The sequence below is a fragment of the Amblyraja radiata genome, chromosome 4, assembly GCF_010909765.2.
Source record: "Amblyraja radiata isolate CabotCenter1 chromosome 4, sAmbRad1.1.pri, whole genome shotgun sequence".
Taxonomy (NCBI): Eukaryota; Metazoa; Chordata; class Chondrichthyes; order Rajiformes; family Rajidae; genus Amblyraja; species Amblyraja radiata.
In genome coordinates, this window is record NC_045959.1 from 97,582,626 (window position 1) to 97,609,038 (window position 26,413).

At 43.6% G+C, this 26,413-nt stretch overlaps 1 protein-coding gene across 27 annotated transcripts in view; it reads right to left on the reverse strand.

Moving 5' to 3' along the window:
- clasp2 (cytoplasmic linker associated protein 2) overlaps window positions 1-26,413 on the reverse strand; it is a 348,555-nt gene that overhangs the window by 10,315 nt on the left and 311,827 nt on the right. For all 27 annotated transcript variants that reach the window (XM_033020019.1, XM_033020014.1, XM_033020023.1 and 24 more), the window contains 4 exons: window positions 20,023-20,216; window positions 12,805-12,933; window positions 9,982-10,188; window positions 3,399-3,515 (listed from right to left, as the gene is read on the reverse strand). In XM_033020019.1, coding sequence (XP_032875910.1) covers window positions 3,399-3,515; window positions 9,982-10,188; window positions 12,805-12,933; window positions 20,023-20,216 — 647 coding nt within the window. The remainder of the gene's footprint in view (window positions 1-3,398; window positions 3,516-9,981; window positions 10,189-12,804; window positions 12,934-20,022; window positions 20,217-26,413) is intronic.

Consider the following 26,413-nt stretch of genomic DNA (forward strand, 5'->3'; position numbering starts at 1 on the left):
TACAATGGCGTTGCCTGCCTTAGGCCTTTTTGGTTTTGGCTCAACAGCCCTATTCGCATCGCAAGCCAGTCCGCCGCTCAGTGTAAACACATCTTCTGTCCCGACAGCTTCTAAATGGGTGAACCTGTTCACAAGAGGTACAACACCCGGGGACGTTGGCATTCCATGCTTCCCTCCCTTTCTCACTGTCTCCCACCTTCTCTCTTCCAGTACCTTAGGTGTAACAATCTTGCTGTAGGACTTGTCGAGGAACAACATTAGATAGATACGGATAGTCAGGCAACATAGATCCGGAAACAACATTAGCAAGGTGAAGGAGCTAGATGTTGACTTCAGCATGCAAAGAATACATGCCCCAATCAGCATCAATGATGTGGAAGTGGAAATAGTTGAAAGCTTCAAGTTCCTTGCCGTTAATATTACCAATGATCTGTTACGGACCGACCACATTGATGCGGCACAATAAGGCACACCTTGTCACACTATGTCTCTACTTCCTGAGGAGACTGAAGAAATTCAGAATGTCTCCAGTGACTTTTACAAACTATACGGATGCACCATAGAAAGCATACAGTCGGGTTGCAACACAACTTGGTTTGGGAACAGTTCTGCCCAAGACAGCAAGAAAATGCAAGAAGTTGTAAATGTAGTCCAATCCATCACACAGAACGGATGTCTTAGCATTGACTCCATTTACAGTTCATGCTGCCTCGGGAAAGCAGCCTGCATAATCAAATTTGTTCTTCTCCATGCTCCAGTTTGGCAGAAGGGCCAGATGTTTGAAATTGCGCACCACCAGACTCAGGAACAGTTTCTGCCCCTCTGTTATCCGGCTTCTGAACCGTCCTTCCATAAGCTAAGGTACTGTCCAATTCACCGCTACTCATTGAGAACATTGAACGTCATCAATGGAACTAATGCGTTACATTTCTGAGAAAAAATATTCTGCACTCTGTATCTTCCCCTTTGCTCTATCTTTAGTACTTGAGTTTAATTTGCTTACAACTGTGTCTGGTATATCTGATCTGTCTGGATAGCATGCAAAACAAAGCTTTTCTCTGTACTTCAGTACATGGGACAATAATAAATCTAAGCCTAAACCCCTTTTTTTCCTTAACCAAACCCTTAATATCCCTTGACATTGAGGTTCCATGAACTTGCAGTTCTTGCGTTGTTGGAAGATGGGCCCTCTTCTCGCGCTATTTTACTTATAAAAGACTCCAATTTGTTGGAAGTAGATTTACCTGCAAGTAGCTTCTCCTAGTATGTTTGCCTTGTCCTGTCTAATAATGTTGAAATTGGTCTTCTGCCAATTCGGAACCGTAATTTCCATACTATCCTTAAAATAATTTAGAAGGATAATTCATAATTTGCTTTCTATAATTACCTAGAACATTACAGAATGGTGGTTCCTATCTCCAAAATGCTCGAGCGCGGACACTTCAACTACTAGATAGACACAAAAAGCTGGAGTAACTCAGCGGGTCAGACAGCATCTCTGGAGAAAAGGAATAGGCGACATTTCGGGTTGACACCCTTCTTCAGACAGAGAGTCAGGGGAAAGGGAAACGAGATATAAAGATGGTGATGTTACAGAGATATAGAACAAATTAATGAAAGATATGAAAATAAGTAACGATGATACAGGCCATTGTTAGCTGTGGCCAAGGTGAAAACGAGTTACAGACAATAAGACTCAACAAGACGACTTTGAAGCTGGTGTGACTTGGGTGGGGGAGGGATGGAGAGAGGGGGGATGCAAGGGTTATTTGAAGTTAGATAAATCAATATTCATACCTCTAGCTTGGTTTCATACATTAGATATAGCACTGTCTGATCTTTAATAGGACTAATGATATGTTGCCACAAGAAGCCCTCTTGAATGAAGTTTAAAAATTCCACCATTCCTAATCCCTTCACATTTAAAGGAGTATTAGGAATATTGGAATCCTCTTCTACTATAACTATAACAATACTATGACACCTTCTGAATTGGTCTAATATTTAAAACACATAGCAGGGATATGAAGTTAGGAGTTTGGAGGATTGGTCTTTGCTATGTTTGCCTATTTCAAATATCCCAATGCATTTTTGTGTTTCAAATATTGTCCAAAATTTTGCACCAGAATATGTGAATATGAATTGTTTAAACAAAAATACAGCTCATTGTAATATACTTTATCTAACAAACCAATCATGAGTACCAGATGTTAGACAGAAAATGCTGGAAACAAGCAAAACGTCAGACAACATCAGTAAAAAGAGAAATAATTAACATTTCAGTCAAATTATGGTTGTGTTAGGGTACATATATAATGAAATGAATGAACTATAACAAACCGAAGATGGGTCTCGACCCAAAATGTCACCTATTCCTTCGCTCCATAGATGCTGCCTCACCCGCTGAGTTTCTCCAGCATTTTTGTCTACCTTCGATTTTTCCAGCATCTGCAGTTCTTTCTTAAACTATAACAATTATGTAATGTGGATTACAATGTAAAGAGATATTTCTGTCATGGAGAAATCATATCGCAGACTGGAATCCTTACATAACCCAGGGGGTGTTTTGTACACACAGCTTTAACCACAGCGCATGCTACCTCTTTAATAACTCCAAAGAATTGGTCAAATGTTATTACCCGTTCACAACAACATGTTTACATTCCCTGATTATCTGCTGTTACATGTTTCATAGCAGATGCTGTCATTTTCTCTTCAACAAATGAAGCACGAGGGCTGTAGTTTCCTGCTTTGTGATTTCCTCCATTTTTGATTAATCGAGTTATGTTTGCTATTTTCAGATCGACTGGAACCTTCCCCGAAGTCTGGGAAGAGCCTTGGACGAAGTCCACCTAAACCTCGAGATCTGTCACTTACAGCTCCAGCAACTTGCATGGTACTAGTGTACTGCTAATTGTAATCTTTCCAAATTCCCCCCATGCAAATCTCTGTTATGAAGTTAATGAAGTTGGTGATAAACTCAGTAATTAAACATTTGATACCATTGTCCTGCTGTTTTGAGCAGTCCTGAACCATTATCTACCTCATTGGTGACCCTCGGACTATCCTTGATCGGACTTTGCTGACTTTACCTTGCACTAAATGTTATTCCCTTATATCTATACACTATAAACGGCTCGATTGTAATCATGTATTGTCTTTCCACTGACTGTCTAGCACGGAACAAAAGCTTTTCACTCGGTTCACGTGACAATAAACTAAACTGCTGCAACAGCTATTAGCCTGAAAGAGATTAACATAATTTTGAAGAAAAGTATGTAAATATTAATGGACTACTGTGCTGGCATACCAACTGAGTACAAAAAAACAATTACTAACAACATGTATAGTCATAGTGTATGATGCAAATGTATAAAAATATGATACATTTAGTTTACCTTGCTGCCCGTGAGTTGGCCAAGATGGGGTTTAAGATCTTCACCAATAACTGAATAAATGGCTACGAGGCAAAACACACTTGCTTTACGAACACTGCTCTCCGTGTTGTCATAACCCTGCAAAAATTACATTATGAGTTACATTGATATCTCAAAATGAATTGTTTAGGAACATTTCAGTACTATAGGGCGGCATGGTGGTGCAGCGGTAAAGCTGCTGCCTTAAGGGGCTGTCCCACTGCGGTGACCTAATTGGTGAGTTTAGAAGACCTCCTTCGACTATGTAGGAGACCTCCTTCGACCTCCTTTGACTATGTTGAAGACTAGCTACGACTAGCTTCGGGAAAATTGGACACCGAATAGTGGAGAGTGAAGACGACCTCCTCCGACCACCCTTCAACTATGATGAAGACTATCTACGACTACCTTCGATTACCTTTGATTACCCTTGATTACCTACGACTAACATGCCGACCTACTACCACCTACCTCGACTAAACCTACGAGTAAAAAAAGTATCGATTTTTTCCATGGCGACCATTATTTACTCATGGGCATTTTTCAACATGTTGAAAAATACGCCGCGAACTAGCTGAGGCCTTGAGTACACGGGTACTCTCGAGCATGAAGAAGAGTTACAAAGACCTCCTAGGACCTCGTGTCGACCAGGCTGCAAGTACGAGTCGAGGAAAACTCTTCTGAATTTGCGGATTAGGTCACCGCAGTGGGACAACGCCTTTACAGTGCTTGCAATGCCAGAGACCCAGGTTCAATCCCAACTCTGGGTGCAGTCTGTACGGTGCTTGTACGTTCTCCCCATGACCGTGTGGGATTTCTCCGAGATCTTTCGTTTCCACCCACACTCCAAAGGCATACAGGTTTATAGGTTAATTGGCTTTGTATAAGTGTAAAGTGTGTACGATAGTGTAAGTGTGCGGGGATCGCTGCTCGGCGCGGACTCAATGGGTCGAAGGGCCCGTTTCCGCGCTGTATGTGTGTACGATAGTGTAAGTGTGCGGGGATCGCTGCTCGGCGCGGACTCAATGGGTCGAAGGGCCCGTTTCCGCGCTGTATCTCTAAAACTAAACTAAACTACATATTCCATATTTTCTTATTATTTGCTTGCAAATATTTAAGGCACACTTTTCAGAAATGCAGAACACGAGTAGAAATTGAACTGATGGATTAACCAGTGGTTCAGAAGGGAACCACCGACTTTCCACTCTTGATGGCACGGGCGGAAATCCAGGGGGGGGGGGGGGACAGGGGACACACGTACTCCCCATGTTTTGAGAGGTGGGAGACAATCCCCCCCATTTTTTGTAATTTGGATTTTGAAATTTGGTGAAAAAAAAATCTATTAATAATCTCCGCTTTCCGCGAGACAGTGGGGGTGGGACTGATGATCGAGGGAGGGCGCCGATTGGACGAGAGATACGTCAGTCAGCAGGCAGTGTGGGGGGGAGGGGAGTGGCGGGACGTAAAGATTCAGCGTGATGATTGGAGGAAGGTGTCGGTCAGAAGCGGAAGTAGGGGGTTGGGACTGAGGATAGAGCGCGGTGATTGGAGGAGGGAGACGTCTTAGTGGAGCAAAGATCATAGAGCGGAGCTTGAATCGGTTTTAAGCTGCGCCGGGCGATGACAGGCCTCGCGAACAGGCCGATTGAAGCCCCACGATTCGGGGCGGACGAAGCTACAATTGTGGAGTTCGGAGTCGGTCACCAACCAGGTCAGCTCCCAATGTTACCGTCCACAGGGCCCACGACCGAAGCCAAAGCCGTGTCTGTGTGTGTCTGTGTGTGTCTGTGTGTGTGTGTGTGTGTGCGTGTGCGTGTGTGTGTCTGTCTGTCTGTCTGTGTGTGTGCGTCTGTGTGTGTGTGTGTGTGTGTGTGTGTGTGTGTGTGTGTGTGTGTGTGTGTGTGTGTGTGTGCGCGCACACGCCAAGAAATTGCGTGTGTGTGTGTCCCCCCCCCCCCCCCATCTTTTGATAGCGATTTCCGCCCCTGCTTGATGGGTCAGGAAGCATTGGACTTGTGCACATATGCAGTCAAGTGTGTAAGTCTGAGACGCTCGACGGTCCAATGACACTATATCTGATTGTCAGTTTTCCACTAGCCCAGCAGCAGCGCAGTAATTCTCTAAGCATAGATTCTGGATGCTCCTCAGCTTTATAACAGGAAAGGCCTGACATAAGAAAAATGACCCCAGTCTTTTTAATTCTTTCACCAAACCTGAGGTAACATGTTAAGGCATCTCCATTTTAATGTTGTTAATTACTTATTAATTTTGAAGTATTTTAACTAACTTTATTTAAAATAACTTGTATTTTTGTAGATTTCATAAATCTCTTTCTAAAGACTTTTACAGCAATGACCTGTCATTTTAGTCAGGGCATACTGTGGCTGAGCTTCAGAATATAATGCCCACCCTATCCATGCTATCTACACTGCTAACATAAGGACTGTACACAACTATCCACTGTTTAGGTATTTGTTTAAAATAACCTTAAATTAGAGAAAGACATGGATGTGGAAATTTGGGTAAGTTAATGGTGATATCATGAAGAGAGCCTACATTGCAGTAGTCTGAAAACGCATTAAGGTAGATAAATCCCTGGGACCTGGTGAAGTTTATCCTAGGATGTTACGGGAAGCTGGGGAAAAAAAATCGCACAGGAAGATGCTGGCAGATATATTGTATTATTGATGGCCAGACATAAAGTGCCGAAAGATTGGGTTATCTTTTAGCCTGGAGGCCCGTAAAAAGTGATGCACCACATGGATTAGTGCTGGGTCCATCCACAGTTGTTCATTGTATATATTAACAATTAGGATGTGAATGTAGCTGGCACTGGTGGTTTTATGGCCTGTGAAAAGGATTATCTGCGATTACAACAGGTTCTTGAGCAAATGAGCCAATAGGCAGATAAATATATGTAATGCAACCACTTCCTACAAATCCTAGGTGTAACCATGGGCACTCCTATGGGCCCCAGTTACGCCTGCCTCTTTGAGGGGTACATTGAGCAACACCTGTTCAGGTACAGGTACAGATAGACAAATCTCCCAGGCGCATCAGATATATCCAAGGACATTGTGGGAAATTAGAGATTGCAATAATTGCAGAAACGCTGGCTGAAATTTATGAATTGTCATTAAATACAGGAGACTGGAGGGTGGCAAATGTTGTGCCTCTATTCAAGAAGGGCTGCAGGGAAAGTGCTGGGAACTATAGGCCGGTGAGCTTAACATCTGTAGTTGGAAAGTTACTAGAGAGTATTCTGAGGGATGGGATATACAGGCATTAGGATGGACAAGGGCTGGAAAGGAAGTCATCATGGTTTTGTACATGGGAGGTCATGCTTCACAAATTTGATTGAGTTTTTTGAAGATGTGATCAAAAAGGTTGATGAAGGCAGAGCTGCAGATGTTGTATGTATAGATTTCAGAAGAGCATTTGACAATGCTCCGCTTGATAGGCTGCTCTGGAAAGTTAGAATATATGGGATCCATGGAGAGATAGCTGAATGGATAAAAAATTGGCTTCATGGAAGGAAGCAAAGGGTAATGGTGGAAGGTTGCTTCTTGGACAGGAGGCCTGTGACTAGCCGTTTGCCTCAGGGTTTGGTGCTGGGACCATTACTGCTTGTCATCTATATCAATGATTTGGATGAGAACGCACATGGCAAGATTAGCAAGATGATACAAAAGTGGGTGGTATTGCAGATAGTGAAGATGGATATCGTAAATTGCAGCAGAATCTTAATCGGTTGGCCAGGTGGGCTGAGGAATAGTTGATAGAATTTAATACAGAGAAATGTGAGGTGTTGGATTTTTGGGAGTCTAACATAGACAAGACCTACACAGAGTTTTTAAGAAGGAACTGCAGATGCTGGAAAATCGAAGGTACACAAAAAAGCTGGAGAAACTCAGCGGGTGCAGCAGCATCCATGGAGCGAAGGAAATAGGCAACATTTCGGGCCGAAACCCTTCTTCAGACTGATGGGGGGTGGGGGGCGGGGAGAAGAAAGGAAAAAGGAGGAGGAGCCCGAAGGCTGGGGAATGGGAGGAGACAGCAGGAGGGCTGAGGAAGGGGAGGAGACAGCAAGGACTAACAAAATTGGGAGAATTCAATGTTCATGCCCCCAGGATGCAGACTCCCCAAGCAGAATATGAGGTGCTGTTCCTCCAATTTCCGGTGTTGCTCGCTCTGGCCATGGAGGAGACCCAAGACAGAGAGGTCGGATACGGAGTGGGAGGGGGAGTTGAAGTGCTGAGCCACCGGGAGGTCAGGTTGGTTATTGCAGACCGAGCGGAGGTGTTCGGCGAAACGATCGCCCAACCTCCGCTTGGTCTCACCGATATAGATCTGCTGACATCTAGAGCAGAGACCTACACAGAGAATGGTAGGGCTCTGGGGAGTATTGTAAAGAAGAGGGATCTAGGAGTGCAGGTACATGGTTCCTTGAAGGTGGAGTCGCAGGTAGATAAGGTGGTCAAAAAGGCTTTTGTCACAATGGCGTTCATCAGAGCATTGAGTATAGAAGTTGGGGGGGGGGTCATGTTGCAGTTATATAAGATGTTGGTGAAGCTGCATCATGAGAATGTTGCCAGGATGAGGGTTTGAGCTATCGAGAGAGGTTGGGAAGGCTGGGATTCTATTCCTTGGAGCGCAGGAGGATGAGGGTGATCTTATAGAGGTGTATAAAATTATGAGAGGAATAGATCGGCTAGACACACAGTCTCATGCCCAGTGTTGGGAAATCGAGGCAGGCAGGTGGGACGTGTAGCTGTTGGTCGGCGTGGGTATGTTGGGTCGAAGAGCCTGTTTCCACGCTGTATGACTCCATGACTATGGTATCAAGCAGTTTGACACAAACTGCTGGAGTAACTTAGTGAGGCAGGCAGCACCTCTGGAGAGAAGGAATGGTTGACGTTTTGGGTGGGGACCCTTCTTCAGGCTGAGAGTCAGGGGAGAGGAACACTAGAGATATGGAAGGGAAAGATGAGAAAATGACAGATTAAAAGCAGACATGATCAAGGAAATATAGAATGGTTCATTGTTTGCTGAGGGGAAGATGACAATGATGCATACAATCGGTAAATTAATCAAGAGGACAGGAAAACTAGTTGGAGAACTAGGGTGGGGGAGGGACAGAGAGAGGGAAAGCAAGGGTTACTTCAAGTTAGAGAAATCAATATTCATATATTCAGACTGAATCTATACTGCCATGAAAAATTCTTCTGGGGTTGGACTAGGTAGATGAAGGGAACACGTCTCTGGTCACAGTGCCTACAACCATGAGTTCAAACTTCGAAGACAGAGTTGAGAAGAAATGTTATCACCCAGATGGAAGTGAGCCTTTGGAATTCTCTATTGAAGAGGGCAGTGGAGGCTGAGTGACTGAATCTATTGAAGTTGGAGGTTGATAGTTTATGGATGGCAACGACATCTGGAGATGTGGGATTGGTAGATGAAAGTTGTGATCGGTAAAAGATCTGCCATGATTTTTTATCGAAAGGCAGTGTGGATGGAGGGAGATGGATGGCCTTTGATGTGGGTTAGCAATAAAGGATCCTGAGAGAACTTTTAACTGTGGTGTGCAAACTTCTGCCAGTCCCAGGTAAAATGCCTAGGATGCTACTTCCCTTGGGAAAGGACTGAATAGTTTAGGGCCACAGATATTACATAATTAGTAGTTCAATAAACAAAATACAGTTTAGAAATAATCTAAGCTCTTAAACCTGAGAGAATGAAATTAGACTATATTGAAAGATACATCATGGAAACAGGCGCTTCAGCATACCCAGTCTACACCGACTACTGATCACCTATTCATATAGTTCTATGTTATCCCACTTTGGCATCCACTCCCCACACACTAGGGGCATATACAGGCTGATTAACCTGCAAACCAGCATGTCTTTGGGATATCCAGTAAGAAACCAGAGCGCCCGAAGGAAATTCACTCAGTCACAGGCAAAACATGCAAACTCCATGTAGACAGTACAAGAGGTCAGGACCAAACCTGGGTCTCTGGAGCTGTAAGGCAGCAGTTCAGTTTAGCTTAATTTTGAGATACAGTGCGTAAACAGGCGTTTCAGCCCACCGTGTCCACGCCGACCAGTGATCCCTGCACACTAACACTATCCTACACACACTACAGACAATTTACATGTTTTACCAATCCAGTTAGGCTACAAACCTGTACGTCTTTGGAGAGTGGGGAAAAAAAAGGAGCTCCCGGAGAAAACCAGAGCAGGTCAGGGGGAGAACATACAAAATCTATACAGACAGCACCCATAGTCAGGATCAACATGGGTCTCTGGCAGCAACTCTACCAGCTGCACAACTCTATCGCTGCACCACTGTGCCCCACATATGTTCGATCTATCCAACATATTATTCAAATCATCCAAACCCCATTTAAGATTCAGTCAATATATAATCTAAATCCTTTACATTAATGATATTAAGAAGCCAATTATTTGCCTACCATTCAACTTTTCAACAATACCTGTTTTATGGGGATTTTAATTCTATGGATAAATGATTTGTATTTAAAATCAATGTTGTTACATACCATTAACAACCCGGGAATAATTTCAGGTAATAACTGGTTTAGAGTCTCTTTATGGACTCTCTCGATGATCCTGGTTTGCATTTTGATGGCTGCAAGGTTGATGGGGCATTCTGCAGTTTGGATAATAGGACTAAGTACTTTAATGCATTGCTCAGGGTTGATAGATGTGGCCAGGGCTGTTGCAGCTTCTTCAGCAGCTCTTACCACCTAAAGAAGAAGAAACAGATGTTAGAACTCAGGAATCTTGTTAGCTACCACAATATTACTTACACCCATGTAACACTGGTGTGGTGCTGGGAAATCAATATCAACATCCACATAGGTATGTGCGATGTGGTTAAAATAAACATTGGTGTCATAGGACCTGTCCCACTTGGGCCGTCATTTACGCGACAAGCCGGTAGTGACTGACGCTCGACGGTCGCACGCGCCATCATGTGTCCGCACAGCCGTCTGGAGCGCGTGACGTCATTTGAAGATGGACACAAAAAGCAGGAGTAACTCAGCGGGACCGACAGGATCTCTGGATAGAAGGAATGGATGATGTTTCGGGTCGAGACTCTCCTTCAGTCTGATTTACCTCAGGTTTATCATCCACATTCCGTGTGTTACAAAACAGATCCCTCTATGTAGTTTGCTCTTACGTATCCATACGCACCAATTTCATCAATATTGTTGAGGCTGTATTTATTGTGGACTACTTTGCACAATTCAAGTCATAGTCAGAGATCCAGGGAGAGCTAGCTAATTGGATATGGAATTTGGGATCATGTTGGGAAGCAGAGGGTGGTGGCGGAAGGTTGTTTTTCGGACTGGAGGCTTGTGACTAGTGGCATACCCCGGGGCCTATTGCTGTTTGTGGTTTGTATTAATGATTTGGATGTGAGTATACAAGGCATGATTAGTAAGTTTGCAGATGACACTAAAATAGGTGGTATTGTAGATAGTGAAGATGGTTGTCAAGAATTACAGCAGGATCTTGATCAGCTGGGCAAGTGGGCTGAGGAATGGCTAATGGAGTCTAATTCAGATAAGTGTGACATGTTGATTTTGGGAAGTCAAACTACGCCAGGACCTTCACAATGAACAGTAGGGCCCTGGGAGAGTTGTAGAGCAGAGGGATCTAGGAGTACAAGCACATAGATCCCCTTAAGTGGCATTTTGTTACAGTTGTACAAGTCTTTGGTGAGGCTGCATATGGAATGTGGTGTTCCGTTTTGGCCACCCTGCTATACATGTGCCATTAAGATAGAAAGATTGCAGTGAAGATTTACGAGGATATTGCCAGGACTCGAGGCAAAAGTTATATGGTGTGCTCGGGCTGGCTAGGATTTAATTCATTGGAGCACCGGAGGCTGAGGGGTGATTTTGTAGAACTGTATAAAATCACGAGGGGAAACAGATTGGATTAATGCACACTGTTTAAGAAAGAACTGCAGATGCGGGAAAAATCGAAGGTAGACAAAAATGCCTGTGAAACTCAGCGGGTGAGGCCACATCTATGGAGCGAAGGAATAGGTGACATTTCGGGTCGAGACCCTTCTTCAGACTGATGTGGGAGTGGGGGATGAAGAAGAAAGGAAGAGGTGGAGAGAGAGCTGGGAAGGGGAGGGGATGGAGGGAGAAAGCAAGGACTACCTGAAATTGGAGAAGTCAATGTTCATACTGCTGGGGTGTAAATTAACCAAGCGAAATATGAGATGCTGCTCCTCCAATTTGTGGTGGGACTCACTCTGGCCATGGAGAAGGCCCAGGACAGAAAGGTTAGATTCGGAATGGGAGGGGGAGTTGAAGTGCTGAGCCACCGGGAGATCAGGTTAGTTAATGCGAACTGAGCGGAAGTGTTGGGCGAAACAATCGCCAAACCTGCGCTTGGTCTCACCGATGTAGAGCAGTTGACACCTGCACACAGTCTTTTTCTCAGGGTATGGGAATGGAGCACTAGAGAGTGTAGGTTTAAGGTGAAAAGAGAAATATTTTACAGGAACATGAGGGGGGACAGAGGGTGGTGGGTGTAGGAATCAGCTGTTAGAGGAAAGGTTGAGACAATACCAAAACACCATTTAAAATACATTTGGACAGGCACATGAATAGGAGAGGTTTAAAGTGATATGGGCCATACGTGATTAAATGGAAGAATCTTAGATGGGGTATCTTGGTCTCCTTAATCAATAAAGCAACTCCTTCTCCTCTTTTACCCCACATCTATCTCATCTGTGGCAACTGTACCCTGGAACATTAAGCTGCCAGCGCTATCCCTCCATTAGCCAGGTTAATGTAATGGCTATAATAACCCAGTCGCTCGCATCTATCCATGTATTGTGTTTACCCGCCTTACCTATTGAGCCTCTTGCATTGCAATAAATACAATTTAATACAACTGTCTTTCCTTGATCCCTGCTGTGGTCCTGTTGACTGAACTTGGTGTCACTGACCTGCTCCGACCTCCAACATCACACCTGCCTCACTACTGCATTGGATCTTGTCCTGCCTATCTAGTTTAAACCGTCCTGAGCAGCACGAGCAAATATGCCAGCCAAGATATTAGTCTCACTTCAGTTCAGTTGCAACCCAAACTCTCTCTGCCCCAGAAGAGACTGCATGTCCAGAAAATGCATGTTTAAAACATGGATAGGTTTAGAGGGATATGGGTCAAATGCAGACAGGTGGGACTAGTGTAGATAGGTCGGAGTTGGCAATTTGGGCCGAAGGGCCTATTTCCACGCTGTATAACACTATGAAGCTATGACTCTTATGTCTTAAGAATACAGCAGACTAAGTTTGTTTAGTCTTCACTTTCAAAAGGATCAGCAATAAACCAACCTCTTTTTGGGGATCTTTGTGAGCTTCCAATGTTCTTATGATAGTGAGTTCCGCATAATTTTTGAATCTTTCTGGCTGATGTTTCAAAATCTCTTTTAAAACCCGCAGTGCCAAAGCTCTGATTGTGTGCTGCAACATCAAGAGAAAAGAAAGGCTAACTTAATAAACTTTAATTGAAAGTACTTTGAAGGCGATAAACATACATAGAGATGAACAGAATGGAGGTTCTCACAATTTAAAGTTCCATTTAATAACAAATATTTCACATCATAATCATTGTTATTTGAAGATTAAGATGCCTTCTAGGAGATTGACTGTTTCCTAAGATGCATAGGACAAAAGGAAAAAAATATATTGATATATCACTAACATCAGGCCATTCCACACATTAGTATCTTTGAAAAAAATAACAGGAATTCATAAGAACACAAGTAACAAGGGGCAGCACAGTGGTAGAGTTGTTGCCTTAGAGTGCCAGAGACCCGGGATTGATCCTGACTACGAGTGCTGTCTGTACGGAGTTTTACATTCTCCCTGTGACCGCGTGGGTTTTCTCCCCATGCTCTGGTTTCCTGCCACATTCCAAAGATGCGCAGGTTTGTACTTTTGTATCTTTAAACTAAACTAAAGGAGAGTAAGGATAGACCGTTTGTTTCAGAGCACGCTCTGCCATTGGCATTCAAAGAGATCATGGCTAATCAAATACAATCTTCCTGTCCTATCTCTATATCCCAATTTGTTAAAGGGCCTGTCCCACTTGGCTGTCATTTACGCGACAGGCCGGTAGTGACTGACGCGCGACAGTTGCAAGCGTCATCATGCGTCCGCACAGCCGTCTGGAGCGCGTGACGTCATTTGAATACCCAGTTTATGATATTTATGGTGATTTTCTAAAATGTTCCAGTTTCTTGAATTGGAAAAACTGCTGCCCCTTATTAATATAATGCCCCTATTCAAAAAAAGAGGTGAATGAAAAGTAGAAAGCTGCAGACCAAATTAATCTGTAGGAAGGAACTGCAGGTGCTGGTTTAAATTGAAGATAGACACAAAATGCAGGAGTAACTCGGTTGGACAGGCAGCATCTCTGGAGAAAAGGAATGGATGATGTATCGGGTCGAGACTCTTCTTTAGTCTGAAGAAGGGTCTCGACCCGAAACGTCACCCATTGCTTCTATCCAGAGATGCTGCCGGTCCCGCTGAGTTACTCAAGCATTTTGTATCACTTATCTGGTTTGCTCTTCCATTTCTATATTGGTATGTATTGTATGTAACCTTTCAGGAATTTGTGTGCAAGGATTTCCAGCTCGTTCTGAATACAAACATCTGCCAAACCCTCAATTTCTCATTCCTCATGTGAATTGCCTGTTGCCAAAGATTGCCAACATTCCCATTGTTCTGAAAATGCAAAATAATTATCCACAATGTACTCTTAAATCGCACGTACTTATATCCATGATGCGTAAAAGGCGGGCCGACTGCGTATGGGCGGCGCGCGGCGGCGCATGGTTACGCACGTGAGGTAATCATGCGTCACCACGCACTACACGTACGAGGACAGGACGTCAGCGTGCGACCGCAATACGTCCGCGTGCGTACGCGATATGTCACGTCGGAGGCGCGCAAAGATTTTGTGCAGCACGAAATCCTGGAGTGCCGCGCGATACCGCGCGCAACTCCACACTCCTCCACGCCTCTCCATGCGCCCATCCCGTGCTACCCTCACGCTACCCGTGCGTCATAACGCGACGACCAGATTTTTGGAGGTAGCGTAAATGGCACGCAAATGACGGCCAAATGGGACAGGCCCTTAGATATTCAGAAATCTATCAGCCCTTGCTTTGAATATGATCAATGGTTACACCTCCCCATCTTTCCAGAGATCCATGCTCTCTCTGCATGAAGAAACATTTCCTCAATTATCCAATTGATTCATCAGTTATTATGAAGATATGACCCATTGTTCTTTGCCTAGGGACACAAACTCTCCATGTCTGGCTTGTCAAGCCTTCTCTGAATTTTCAGTGAGGTTAACTCTCATTCTTGTAAACTCAAGAGCCTAGAACATGGCCTAATCAATCTCACCTTAAATTATACTTCTGCCATCCCAGAAACAAGTAGGGATTTTTAAGATAGACACAAAAAGCTGGAGTAACTCAATGTGAGCATCTCTAGAGAGAAGGAATGGGTGACGCTTCGGGTCGAGACCCTTCTTCAGACTGGATTCTTAGCTGCACTCACTCGATAACAAGCATCTCCTTTCTTCATTATCATGTATATCCTCAATATTTTTCCCAGTTATTTTTGATAATGTTTTCACTTCTCTCTTGTGCAGTGCATTTAGATCACTGCATAAAAAAACAATTCTGATTCTGATCTTTTGCCAGTTACATTAAACTATGGTTTTGGCTCACTAATCTTTCTATCAATGTAAACTTTTTGTTCTTGTTCGATTCCAATAAAATGCATCATAAACTTTAACACTCGACTTCCCTATTGTTGCGAGAACTATTCCAGCCTCATAGTCTCTCCACTGGTACTGCTTTAGCAATGCCAAGGGATCGATATTAGAGTACGTAAGGCAGTGGGTACACAAAAGAGCCTGAGGTGTACTCTGATCACATGCTGTGATATTCGATTTATCAATGCACAAAACTACAGATTGAATAACAAATAATTTGAACGTTATTGAGGACATGACAAATGTTTCTTTTAAATAATTCACACAACGCACACACAGAGATATCGGCTTTCTTTATGGAATCATTTTTTGATCTGGGCATTATTGACAAGGCCAATATTTATTGCCTACCCCTAGCTATTCTTGAGAATATGAATGTGAACCAGTTTCTTGCACTGTTACTGGCCTGGTAAGATAACTGAGATCCATTAAGTTAGTGTGTTCATTGGCTGGGTCGTATTTGCCTTGGCAGAATTAAAGATTGAATGTGCTATTCTTTTGCGGCAAGGTAAATGGAGGAAGAAGAATGAGTATGTGTGGGGCATAGATCAATTTGAAAAATGATGCTCGGACCTGTAAAGGATCTTCACCATAAATGGCAGGGTCCTGGAGAGTGTGGTAGAGCAGAGGGAACTAGGAGCGCAGGTACACAGTTCCCTGAAATCGTTGTCACATGTAGATTGTGCGGACAAGAAGCTTTTTGGTACATTGGCCTTCAGTCAGGGTATTGTGTACAGATGTTGGGATATTAAGTTCCTGTTGTACAATAAATTGGTGAGGCTGCATTTGGAGTATTGTGTTCAGTTTTGGTCACCTGTTAAACTTGAAAGAGTGCATAGAAAATTTACAAAGATGTTGCCAGGACTTGAGGTGCCTGAGCTATAGGGACAGATTGGACAAGCTAGGACTCTATTCCTTGGAGCGCAGGATGATGAGAGGTGATCTCATAGAGGTGTATAAGATCATGAGGGAATAAATAGGGTGAAAGCCCAGTCTTTTGCCCAGTGTAGAGTAATCAAAACCAGAGGACATAGGTTTAAGGTGTGTGGGGAAGGATGTGGTGGGAACCTGAGGGGAAACTTGTAGGAAGAAGTGTAGTCTACATAGTTGTGGAGTCAGTAGATTTATATCAGCAGTGTGAATATTGTTTTCTCTAACTTCAGGAAATGCTTGCATCCCCTCTCTCTACATCCACCTGCACCCATGTCATACCAGCTCCAAAGAGGTCTTGTTGAGACTTATACTCTGTACTCGTTTCACCTAGCACACAGCTAACAATGGCCTGATTCCTTCATCATCATAGCTTTTTTGCATATCTTCCATTAATTTGTTCTATATCCCTCAATATCACCGTCTATATCTCTCGTTGCCCTTTCCCCTAACTCTCAGTCTGAAGAAGAGTCTGGACCCGAAAGGTCATCTACTTCTTTTGTCCAGAGATGCTGTCGGAAGCGCTGAGTTACTCCAGCTTTTTGTGTCTATCTTCAGGTTTATAATAGATGTCAGTTGATAGTCTACGATGGAGACAGTGAGATCAAGAAACGGAAGGGAGATGTCGGAGATGGTCCAAGTGAAATTTGAAGGTAAGTGTCTCTATTACACCTGAAACATCTGTACCCTGGAACATTGAGCAGCTGCTCCTGCCCTTCCCACAACCATGTTTTTGTCTTAGCAACAACAGCACAATCCCATGTGCTGCTTCATGTTCTCGACTGCTGCATCTGTCCTGCGAGATTCCTTGCAGTAACGTTAAAAAGACACAAAATGCTTGAGAATCTCAGCGAGTCAGGCAGCGTCCCTGCAGAACATGGATAGGTGACGTATTGAGATTGAGGGGGGATCTTATAGAAACTTACAAAATTCTTAAGGGGTTGGACAGGCTAGATGCAGGAAGATTGTTCCCGATGTTGGGGAAGTCCAGGACAAGGGGTCACAGTTTGAGGATAGAGGGGAAATCCTTTAGGACCAAGATGAGAAAAACATTTTTCACACAGAGAGTGGTGAATCTCTGGAATTCTCTGTCACAGAAGGTAGTTGAGGCCAGTTCATTGGCTATATTTAAGAGGGAGTTAGATGTGGCCCTTGTGGCTAAAGTGATCAGGGGGTATGGAGAGAAGGCAGGTACAGGATACTGAGTTGGATGATCAGCCTTGATCATATTGAATGGCGGTGCAGGCTCGAAGGGCCGAATGACCTACTCCTGCACCTATTTCCTATGTTTTCTATGTCTATGTTTCTTTTTCAGCAGTAAAGTAAATGCAGGTAAACTCACTGACTGTCTCATACATTCCCTCCTCACACTGTCTGCTCTTTTCCTTGGATTTACCTGTTCTGTTTTCAAAATTTGAGAAAAACTGCGCTGTGCTTATGGTTTCCAACCCATTGCCTCTTAGTTTACACCCTACCAAGTAAAACTGTCAAACCTCTCAGCAGGGATATCGGCCCCACGACAATTCAGGTGACCATGTCCTCTTTGAGAGTCACTTCTATCCCAGAAGAGATCCCAGTGATCCAAAAAAACCTGAAGTAATCTCCCTTGCACCTGCTCGAGAGCTGCAAACATGTCAGTCTTATCGTTCTATTTCTAACATTTTTTTGCACATGGCCAGGAAGGAATGCCAGTTGATATGGGGATTTAGCAGAGGCACAAGTAGGAGTATCTGCAGTGCTTGCTGTTGTGATGTTCGCTGCCTCAGAAGTGTGGAGCGAACAGGAGAGCTTTAGTTCATGTTTGAGATTTTATCATGAAACACAGCTGCACAATGACAGGACTAAAGAAGGGTCTCGACCTGAATCGTCACCCATTCCTTCTCTCCTGAGATGCTGCCTGTCCTGCTGAGTTACTCCAGTGTTTTGTGTCTTATCTTTGGTTTAAACCAGCATCTGCAGTTCCTTCCTTCACTTACTCAGGGATGATATGGTGAAGGGATTGACCAATGAGTAGAATTTGGAAATAAGTAAGTGCTGATCACTATGCTGAGTTTATAATGTAGGCCTTCGCATAGTTAACTGGAATGTGGAGAACCGATTCATCGACAGATCGTAGAAGGGTGAGAAAGCAATAGGGATGTTGCAGTGGGGAATTTTAACTTTCCCTAAATTGTGTTGGTTCAAGGGGCCTAGATGGGGTGGAATTTGTTAAAAGCATCCAAGAAGATTTTTTGAAGCAGTATGAAGAGGCGCTACTCAGGAGGGGGTTCTATTCGGCCTTATTTTAAGGCAATGAAGTTAAAGAAGCATCTGTACAGGAATCGTTTGGGTACAGTGATCACAGTTTAGTAAGCTTCAAGCTACTCATAGAAAAATATACATTTAGTCCTCAAGGTAGGGCTCAAGGAGGGAAGAGAGATTTCAATGATGTTTCAAGTTTAGTCAAAGTAGATTGCGAGCAGCTGGTTGGAGGGAAAACAACATACAATACATAGGAAGCATTTAGGAGCGAGATGGTAAAATTCCCGTAAGGGTCAGACGTAAACTTGGTCAACAAAAAATATTGAAGGTTTGATCAGTGAAAAGAGGAGGTATTGTGTGTGCCAAGGGAATTGGTATTGAATGAGCCATTTGAGGTTTATAAGAGATATAGGAGTGAACTTAAGAAATAAACTAGAAGGGCAAAAATAGGCCTTGAGGTGATCTTGGTAGGTAAGATTGAGAATAATCCAAAAGTTCCCATAAATTATTACATACATTTGGACAGAAAGGTTCAAAGGGAAGACACAAAGTGCTGGGGTAACCCAGCGGGTCAGGCAGCATCTCTGGAGAACATGGATAGATGACGTTTTGGGTCAGGACCCTTCTTCAAACTCAGTCTGAACAAGGACCCCTCACCAAAACGTCACCTATCCATGTTCTCTAGAGATGCTGACTGGCCAGCTGAGTTACTCCAGCACTTTGTATCTTCTTTTATAAACCATCATCTGCAGTTCCTTGTGTAGGAATGAACTGTAGCTGGTTAAAATCAAAGGTAGACACAAAATGCTGGAGTAACTCAGTGGGTCTGAAGAAGGGTCTCGACCCAAAACGTCACCCATTCCTTCTCTCCAGAGACGCTGCCTGACCCGCTGAGTTACTTCAGCATTCTGTATCTGCAGTTCCTTGTTTCTGATTTCACTAAGGTTTAGAGGGATGTGGGCTAATGTAGACAAATGGGACTAGATCAGAATGCGAACTTGGACAGCTTGGACAAGTTGGGCTGAATGGCCTGTTTCCAAGTGAGTGAGTGAGGGAGAGAAGAACAAAATGGGAGAAGATGCGGATCTTAGAGCATCTAGGTAGAGTGGGAAGATTTCCCAACCTAAGCCCTGAGCAACCCGAGGATGTCTGGGTTGCTTAATTGGGATTCTTGATTAATTCACTAGCACAAGCCAAGTTGGTCAGGTTTGGCATTTGACTCAATTGAAACTTTGGCTGGGCTGATCTGTTGGATTTTTAGAGGTAGATCACGGATTCTGGCTCTTCCATGCTGTTTCCATTAGAGCAGGTTGTGGATTTAGGCACATGATCCCCATGTGATGTGCATTTTAACTAGAGGGCAGATGCTTCCTACTGTAAAAAGAGCTGTATTAGAACAGAGTTGCTCTTCATAACTCTGTAACCAAGCCCAGTAATCTTCCAGAAAACGGAGGCACTGTTTATCCTCAAGACTAGTTGTATAATCAGCTGAAAGGTGAGGAATATAAGTACAGAACATTCAAAGAAAAAGACACAGCATAAATAAAAATACTCTGGAATCGAGAATTCCAGAATTGAAATTAACCAACCTCTCTATCTCCAAGTGTCTCGAGAAGCAGCAGCAAAACAGTTTTGAAATGTTCATCCCACACTCCCAATGACTCTTCTTGAATCGATTTAAGTAGTTCATACATTGCTGCTTTGCGTTCCTCTATTCTCTCATTGTGATTGGAAAGTTCCTTCAACAGCTCCGCAACCAAATCGGATTGATCCAAAGAAGCATCTGTTGCAAAAGCCAACTATTAGTGCTTGTATATACCATTCTTTAAGCATGAAAAGTTCACAGCCATGATAAAACACAGAAAAAAATGTATGAATATTTCCCAAAAGAATTCATGTGTGGTTTCAGAGAGCATATATTATAATAAAAGTCAAAAGAAAACAATATAGAAAATGAAACACACCATCTGAACTTTAAAGGCGAAATGAAAAATGAAAAGCATTCCAGCAAAACACAACTGCTCAATCTCAAGCAGGTCAAAGATCAATGACTTCTCCCAAAAACTAAACTGGATTAGAATAACAAAATGTGGGACTGTCAGATTTCTAAAGTCAAAATGTAATGGAATGACCAAAATGTAATGGAAATTAGTCAATCAGGAGCAGGCTGACGTAACAGGACAAGATTTATAGCGTGCAGCACACAAACAGGCCCTTTGACCTCCACGTCCATGCCACTTGTTGCGTCTTTATATCAAACGATGGGACCCGCAAAAGACAGCTATAACGTAAATGTTATTTCTCTATTTATTGCGGTATAAGACTGGGATGTGGGGTATTTGAGAACAATGATAAATAAATCAGAAGGAACCATATGAAACCGAACAAAACAAAACAGGAATGTGATGGTTGGCACAAAAAGCTGGAGTAACTCAGTGGGACAGGCAGAGTCACTGGCTTTAAGTTCCTGGGAATAAACATCTCCCAGGACCTCAAATGGCAAATGAACACCGTCACTCTCGTGAAGAAGTCACAGCAGCGGTTGTATTTCCTGAGGTCTCTGCGGAGAGCAAACGTCTCACAGCCGCTGCTGCTGTCCTTCTACCGATGCGCCGTGGAAAGTATCCTCTCTTATGGCATCCTGGTGTGGTTTGCTAGCTGCACTGTGGCTGAGAGGAGGGCGCTGCAGAGAGTTATAAAAACTGCACAGAGCATTACAAACGCTCAACTGCCCTCCTTGGATTATATATATAGGGCCCGATGCTTGCGCCGGGCCACAAACATCAAGCAGGACACATCCCACCCTGCCAACCACCTTTTCACTCTGCTACCCTCTGGGAGGCGATTCAGGTCTCTGAAGGCTCGCACTGGTAGACTAAAAAATAGTTTCTACCCATGTGCGATAAAAGAGCTTAATTCCAACAGAGAACACTGGGGAAGCAAAATGTAATTCCAAGAAATGCAACATTCTTTTAAAATTCTTTTAAAATACTTATTTATTATTTTTACTAATAAGTGTACATATGTGTCAATGGTTGTCGTGTTTGTATTTTTTAACCAGAGGAGATGCAATGGAATTTCGTTGCACAGTATTGTGCAATGACAATAAACGTATTCATTCATTCATTCATTTTTGGAGAAAAGGCATAGATGACATTTTGGGTCGAGACCCTTCTTCAGACCGAGAGCTTCATAGTCATCTTGTTGAGTCTCATTTCTGTACCTTGTTTTCACCTAACTCACAGCTAACTTTGGCCTGTTTCCTTTATCATCATTGCTTTTTTGCATAGCTTTCATTCATTTGTTCCATATCTCTCTATATCACTGTCTATATCTTGTTTCCCTCTCCTCTGACTCTCAGTCGGAAGAAGGGCCTCGACCTAAAATGTCACCTATACCTTTTCTCCAGAGATGCGGTCTGACCCGCTGAGTTACCCCAGCTTTTTGTGTCTATCTTCAGTTTAAACCAGCATCTGCGGTTCCTTCCTCCACAGGAATGTGAGGTGCATGTGCTTGCAGCACCGGAGACCCGGGTTCGATCCCGACTACGGGTGCTGTCTGAATGGAGTTTGTACGTTCTCCCCGTGACCACGTGTGTTTTCTCCGAGATCTTCGGTTTCCTCCCACACTCCAAAGACGTACAGGTTTGTAGGTTAATTGGCTTGGTATAAAAGTAAATTGTCCCTAGTGTGTGTAGGATAGTGGGGATCGCTGGTCGGTGCGGACACGGTGAGCCGAAGGGCCTGTTTCCGCGCTGTATCTAAACTAAATTAAACTAAAATTGCAGGTTTTGAGGATTCGGATCATTGTGTGCATTTTTGGTTACCTGACAAAGATGGGAAAATCTAGCCCTTGAATGCTATTGCATTTCTTCATGAGATAGATCCATGGTGGCATGTATTGACACCACCCCTAGAGAGCCAAAGTGGTGTTGAACTGTCTACTTGAATTCCAGTCCATCTGGGGAAGATTCACCTCTTGGATAGGCAGTCCCAGAATCCATACTCAGCAGGGAACAAACAGTGATGAGAAAATATTCCAAAATCAGAACAACTTTTGATTTGAAAATGTGTTCTGATTTTCCTGCTGCCCTTATGAATCTTGGAGGTGCATAATGTAGATTTGTGACATGTTTTTGGAGTAGCTTTGGGACATTAGCCACTGTGGGTTTGGAGATGAACATACGACTGGAATAATGCATGAGAGGTGAAGACAGTGAATGCTCATGTTGGTGGTTTTGCTGCCGATTGGCTGCCTTCTCCTGGATATTCCAGACTCATAAGATTCTGCAGCCATAGTATTTAGATTTTTGATTCAGTAATATTTCTGGCCAAGGGTTAGTTATTCCAAGGATAATGAAGGGGATGGGGGTAGAACTTGGTAAAAAGTCACTGAATGTCAAAGGTAGGGAATTACACACCCTCTTGAGTAGTGTGAATGTTACTTGCCATTTGCCAGCCATTGCCTGAATATACGTGCAGATGCCGGTTTACTCCGTAGACACAAAATGCTGGAGTAACTCAGCGGGACAGGCGGCATCTCTGGAGAAATGGAATGGGTGACGTTTCGGGTCAAGACCGTTCTTCAGACTAGACTCAGGGGAAAGGGAAACGAGAGATATAGACGGTGATGTAGCGAGTTATAGAACAAATGAATGAAAGATATCCAAAAAAGTAACGATGATAAAGGAAACAGCCATTGTTAGCTGCTTGCTAGGTGAAAACAATAAGCTAGTGTGACTTGGGGGGGAGGGCTAGCGAGAGAGGGGGAATGCAGCGGTTACTTGAAGTTAGAGAAATTAATATTCATTCTATTGGGTTGTAAGCTGCCCAAGCAAAATATGAGATGCTACAATTTGTTCAGCTCACTCTGCCAATGGAAGAAGCCAAAGACAGAAATTTCAGTGTGGGAATGGAAAGAGGATTTAAAGCGTTTGGCAACCGGGAGATCAGGTAGGTCCAAGTGGACTGAGCGAAGGTGTTCAGCGAAATGATCGCCCAGTCTACGTTTGGTCTCGCCGATGTATAGGAGCCCACACCTTGAACAATGGATACAGTAGATGAGGTTGGAGGAGGTACACGTGAACCTCTGCCTAACCTGAAAGGACTGTTGGGGTAAATGGACAATATCGAAGGAGGAGGGACAGGTGTTGCATCTCCTGCGGTTGCAGGGAAAGGTATTTGGGGAGGGGGTGGTCTGGTGGGAAGGGATGAGTTAACCAGGGAGTTGCGGAGAGAACGGTCTCTGCAGAAGGTGGAAAGGGGTGGAGATAGGAAGATGTGACTAGTGTTGGGATCCCGTTGGAGGTGGTGAAATTGTCGGAGGATTATGTGTTGTAAGCAGTGGCTGATGGGGAGAAAGGTAAGGACTAGGGTGACTCTGTCCCTGTTGTGACTAGGGGTAGGGGGAGCAAGTGCGGAGCTGCGGAGTACCGAGGAGTCACATGTGAGGGTCTCATCTGTGATGGAAGAGGGGAATCCTCGTTCCCTAAAGAATGAGGACATCTCAGATGTCCTGGTATGGAACACCTTACCTTGGGCATGGACGGAGGATGTGACGTACTCGTCAATGTAACGGAGATAGAGTTCGGGGATAGGGCCGGTGTATACACGGAACAGGGATTGTTCAACGTACCCTGCAAAGAGGTAGGCATAGCCGGGGCCCATGCGAATGCCAATCGCTACGTCTTTGATTTGGAGGAAGTGGGAGGATTCAAAGGAGGAGTTGTTAAGGGCCTGTCCCACTGCGGCGATTTTTTTTGGCGAGTGCCGGCGACTGTCACAGTCGTAGCAGGTCGCCGAAAAAGCGGCGACTGGACCCCCCAATACCACAATGTCTACGACAACTTACCACGTAGGCGACGTCAAGCTATGACAAGCTACTGACAACCGGCGACCCAATTGTCGCGACTTAGGATGTCCACACAGGCGCAACCTATGACAACCTATGACAACCAAAGTCAACCTACGTCCACCCGCGACAAGCTGAGACAAGCAACGACCCTGTCGGCGACAACTGAGGACAATTCAGACGCTGGTACCTGTCGCCGGTTGACGTAGGTAGTCGCCAATGGAATTCACCGGTCAGCACCCGGCGACAACCAACGTCACCTGGCAACAACCTGCATCATCCTGGCGACAACCTACAACAGCACCTACAACAGGAGAAGACAAACTACGTCAAGCCCACAGTGGCCGAAAAGTTTGAATATTTCAAAATCCAGCAGCGACTAGTTAAACATTATCTCTTTCGGCGATGTCAGGAGACTACTCGTGACCATATAGGTGTCACCACGCAACCACGTGAAAACTGCCTAGTCGCTTGTAGTCGCCGAAAAAATTGTCCAAGTGGGACAGCCCCTTTACTAGAGTCAAGTCAAGTCAAGTCAAGTTTATTCGTCACATACACATAAGAGATGTGCAGTGAAATGAAAAGTGGCAATGCTCGCAGACTTTGGGCAAAAAAACAAACATATTCTTTTACGTATTAAATATTGTGGGCGGAAGGAAAAAGGGAAAAAAAACAAAAAACCCCAGCAATTTACAAAAAAGAGAGAAATTGGCTGGTCTATTGCCTAAATAGAGTCTGATTCGTGCTTCATGCAGGCACAGGCTTATTCTATGAAGTGTTATGAATGAACTGAACATACAATCAGCATTCCCTAATGTTTTTCACAAATATAAATAAATACACCAATCTCTTTAAGGAGTTCCAAGGAATAGACAGCGAATTACATTTTTTCATGCAGCCTTTTTAAAAACTGCATCTGCTGAACAAAATGTTTAGCCAACAAAGTATTACCTGTTTCAAAGTTTGTGGTGCTAATATAGCAACAAATGCAGATCAAATTTTATTTATTTTTTGACCTTGTTATAAATCTGGACAGAACACGATTTTTGTAAAATTACAGCAAACCTAGTGTCTTGCTTTGCATTCATGAAGCCAATCCACCAAAATATAATGTTACTAAATATCTATCCCCTATTTTTTTTTTCTATGCATAAACAAATCCAATCAAGTTGCAAAACTACTTTCCTCACAAATAATCTTCATACAAATGAAGATTATGAGGCACCTTTGAGACATTCAACTTATAATGTAACCACTCAATTATTTCAGTCCTCTATTTTTATATGTGTAGGAAGGGAGTGCAGGTGCTGGTTTAAACTGAAGATAGACAAAATGCTGGAGTATCTCAGCGGGGCAGGCAGCATCTCTGGAGAGATGGAATGGGTGACGTTTTGTGTCGAGACCCTTCTTCACAATAGTCAGGGGAAAGGGAGACGAGAGATATACGAGAGCTCTATTATATATCTTTAGTAATCATTATCAGCATCGTACTGCAAAGTCAAGACATTGAACAGCAAATCCAAAGACATTATCACCACCTTCCTCAAGTAGATTCATCGTTTTACTTTGACAAATAGAATTAAAAATATAGAAAAGGAGAAGAAAGCGAAGCACAATCTTGAATTCCAGGGTATGAAAAAGATTTTTTGTTTAACACAAGTTATGTTAAATAAGAAATAAAATGATTTCTGGTTTCAAGCTGTTACCATGTGCATGGTCCAACTTTGAAAAGTTAATTGTAGCAGCATTGCAACTCCATATATCTCAACATACCACTCAAATATCTGAATGTCTTCTTGATGTGTAACTGGACTGCAATCTAATTATTCCAATTCACAAAAGGTACTATAGTGAAGCATTGGGCCTGACCCACTTAGGTGACTTTTTAGGCGACTACAGGAGACTATGAGGTCGCCACATGGTCGACACATGTTCGCGGGTGGTTGCCGTGGAGTCGCCTTCATGGTCGTGAGTAATTACCGCATTCTCGGAACTAGTCGGGGTTTCATTCTGGTCGCCGACCAGAATTTTGACGCCATGGAGAGTAGTGAGAATTCTTGTGCCGTAGGTGCAATGGCAGTGTGTCGCCAGGGGATCGTAGGTTGTCGTAGGTTCTCGTAGGTTGTCGCC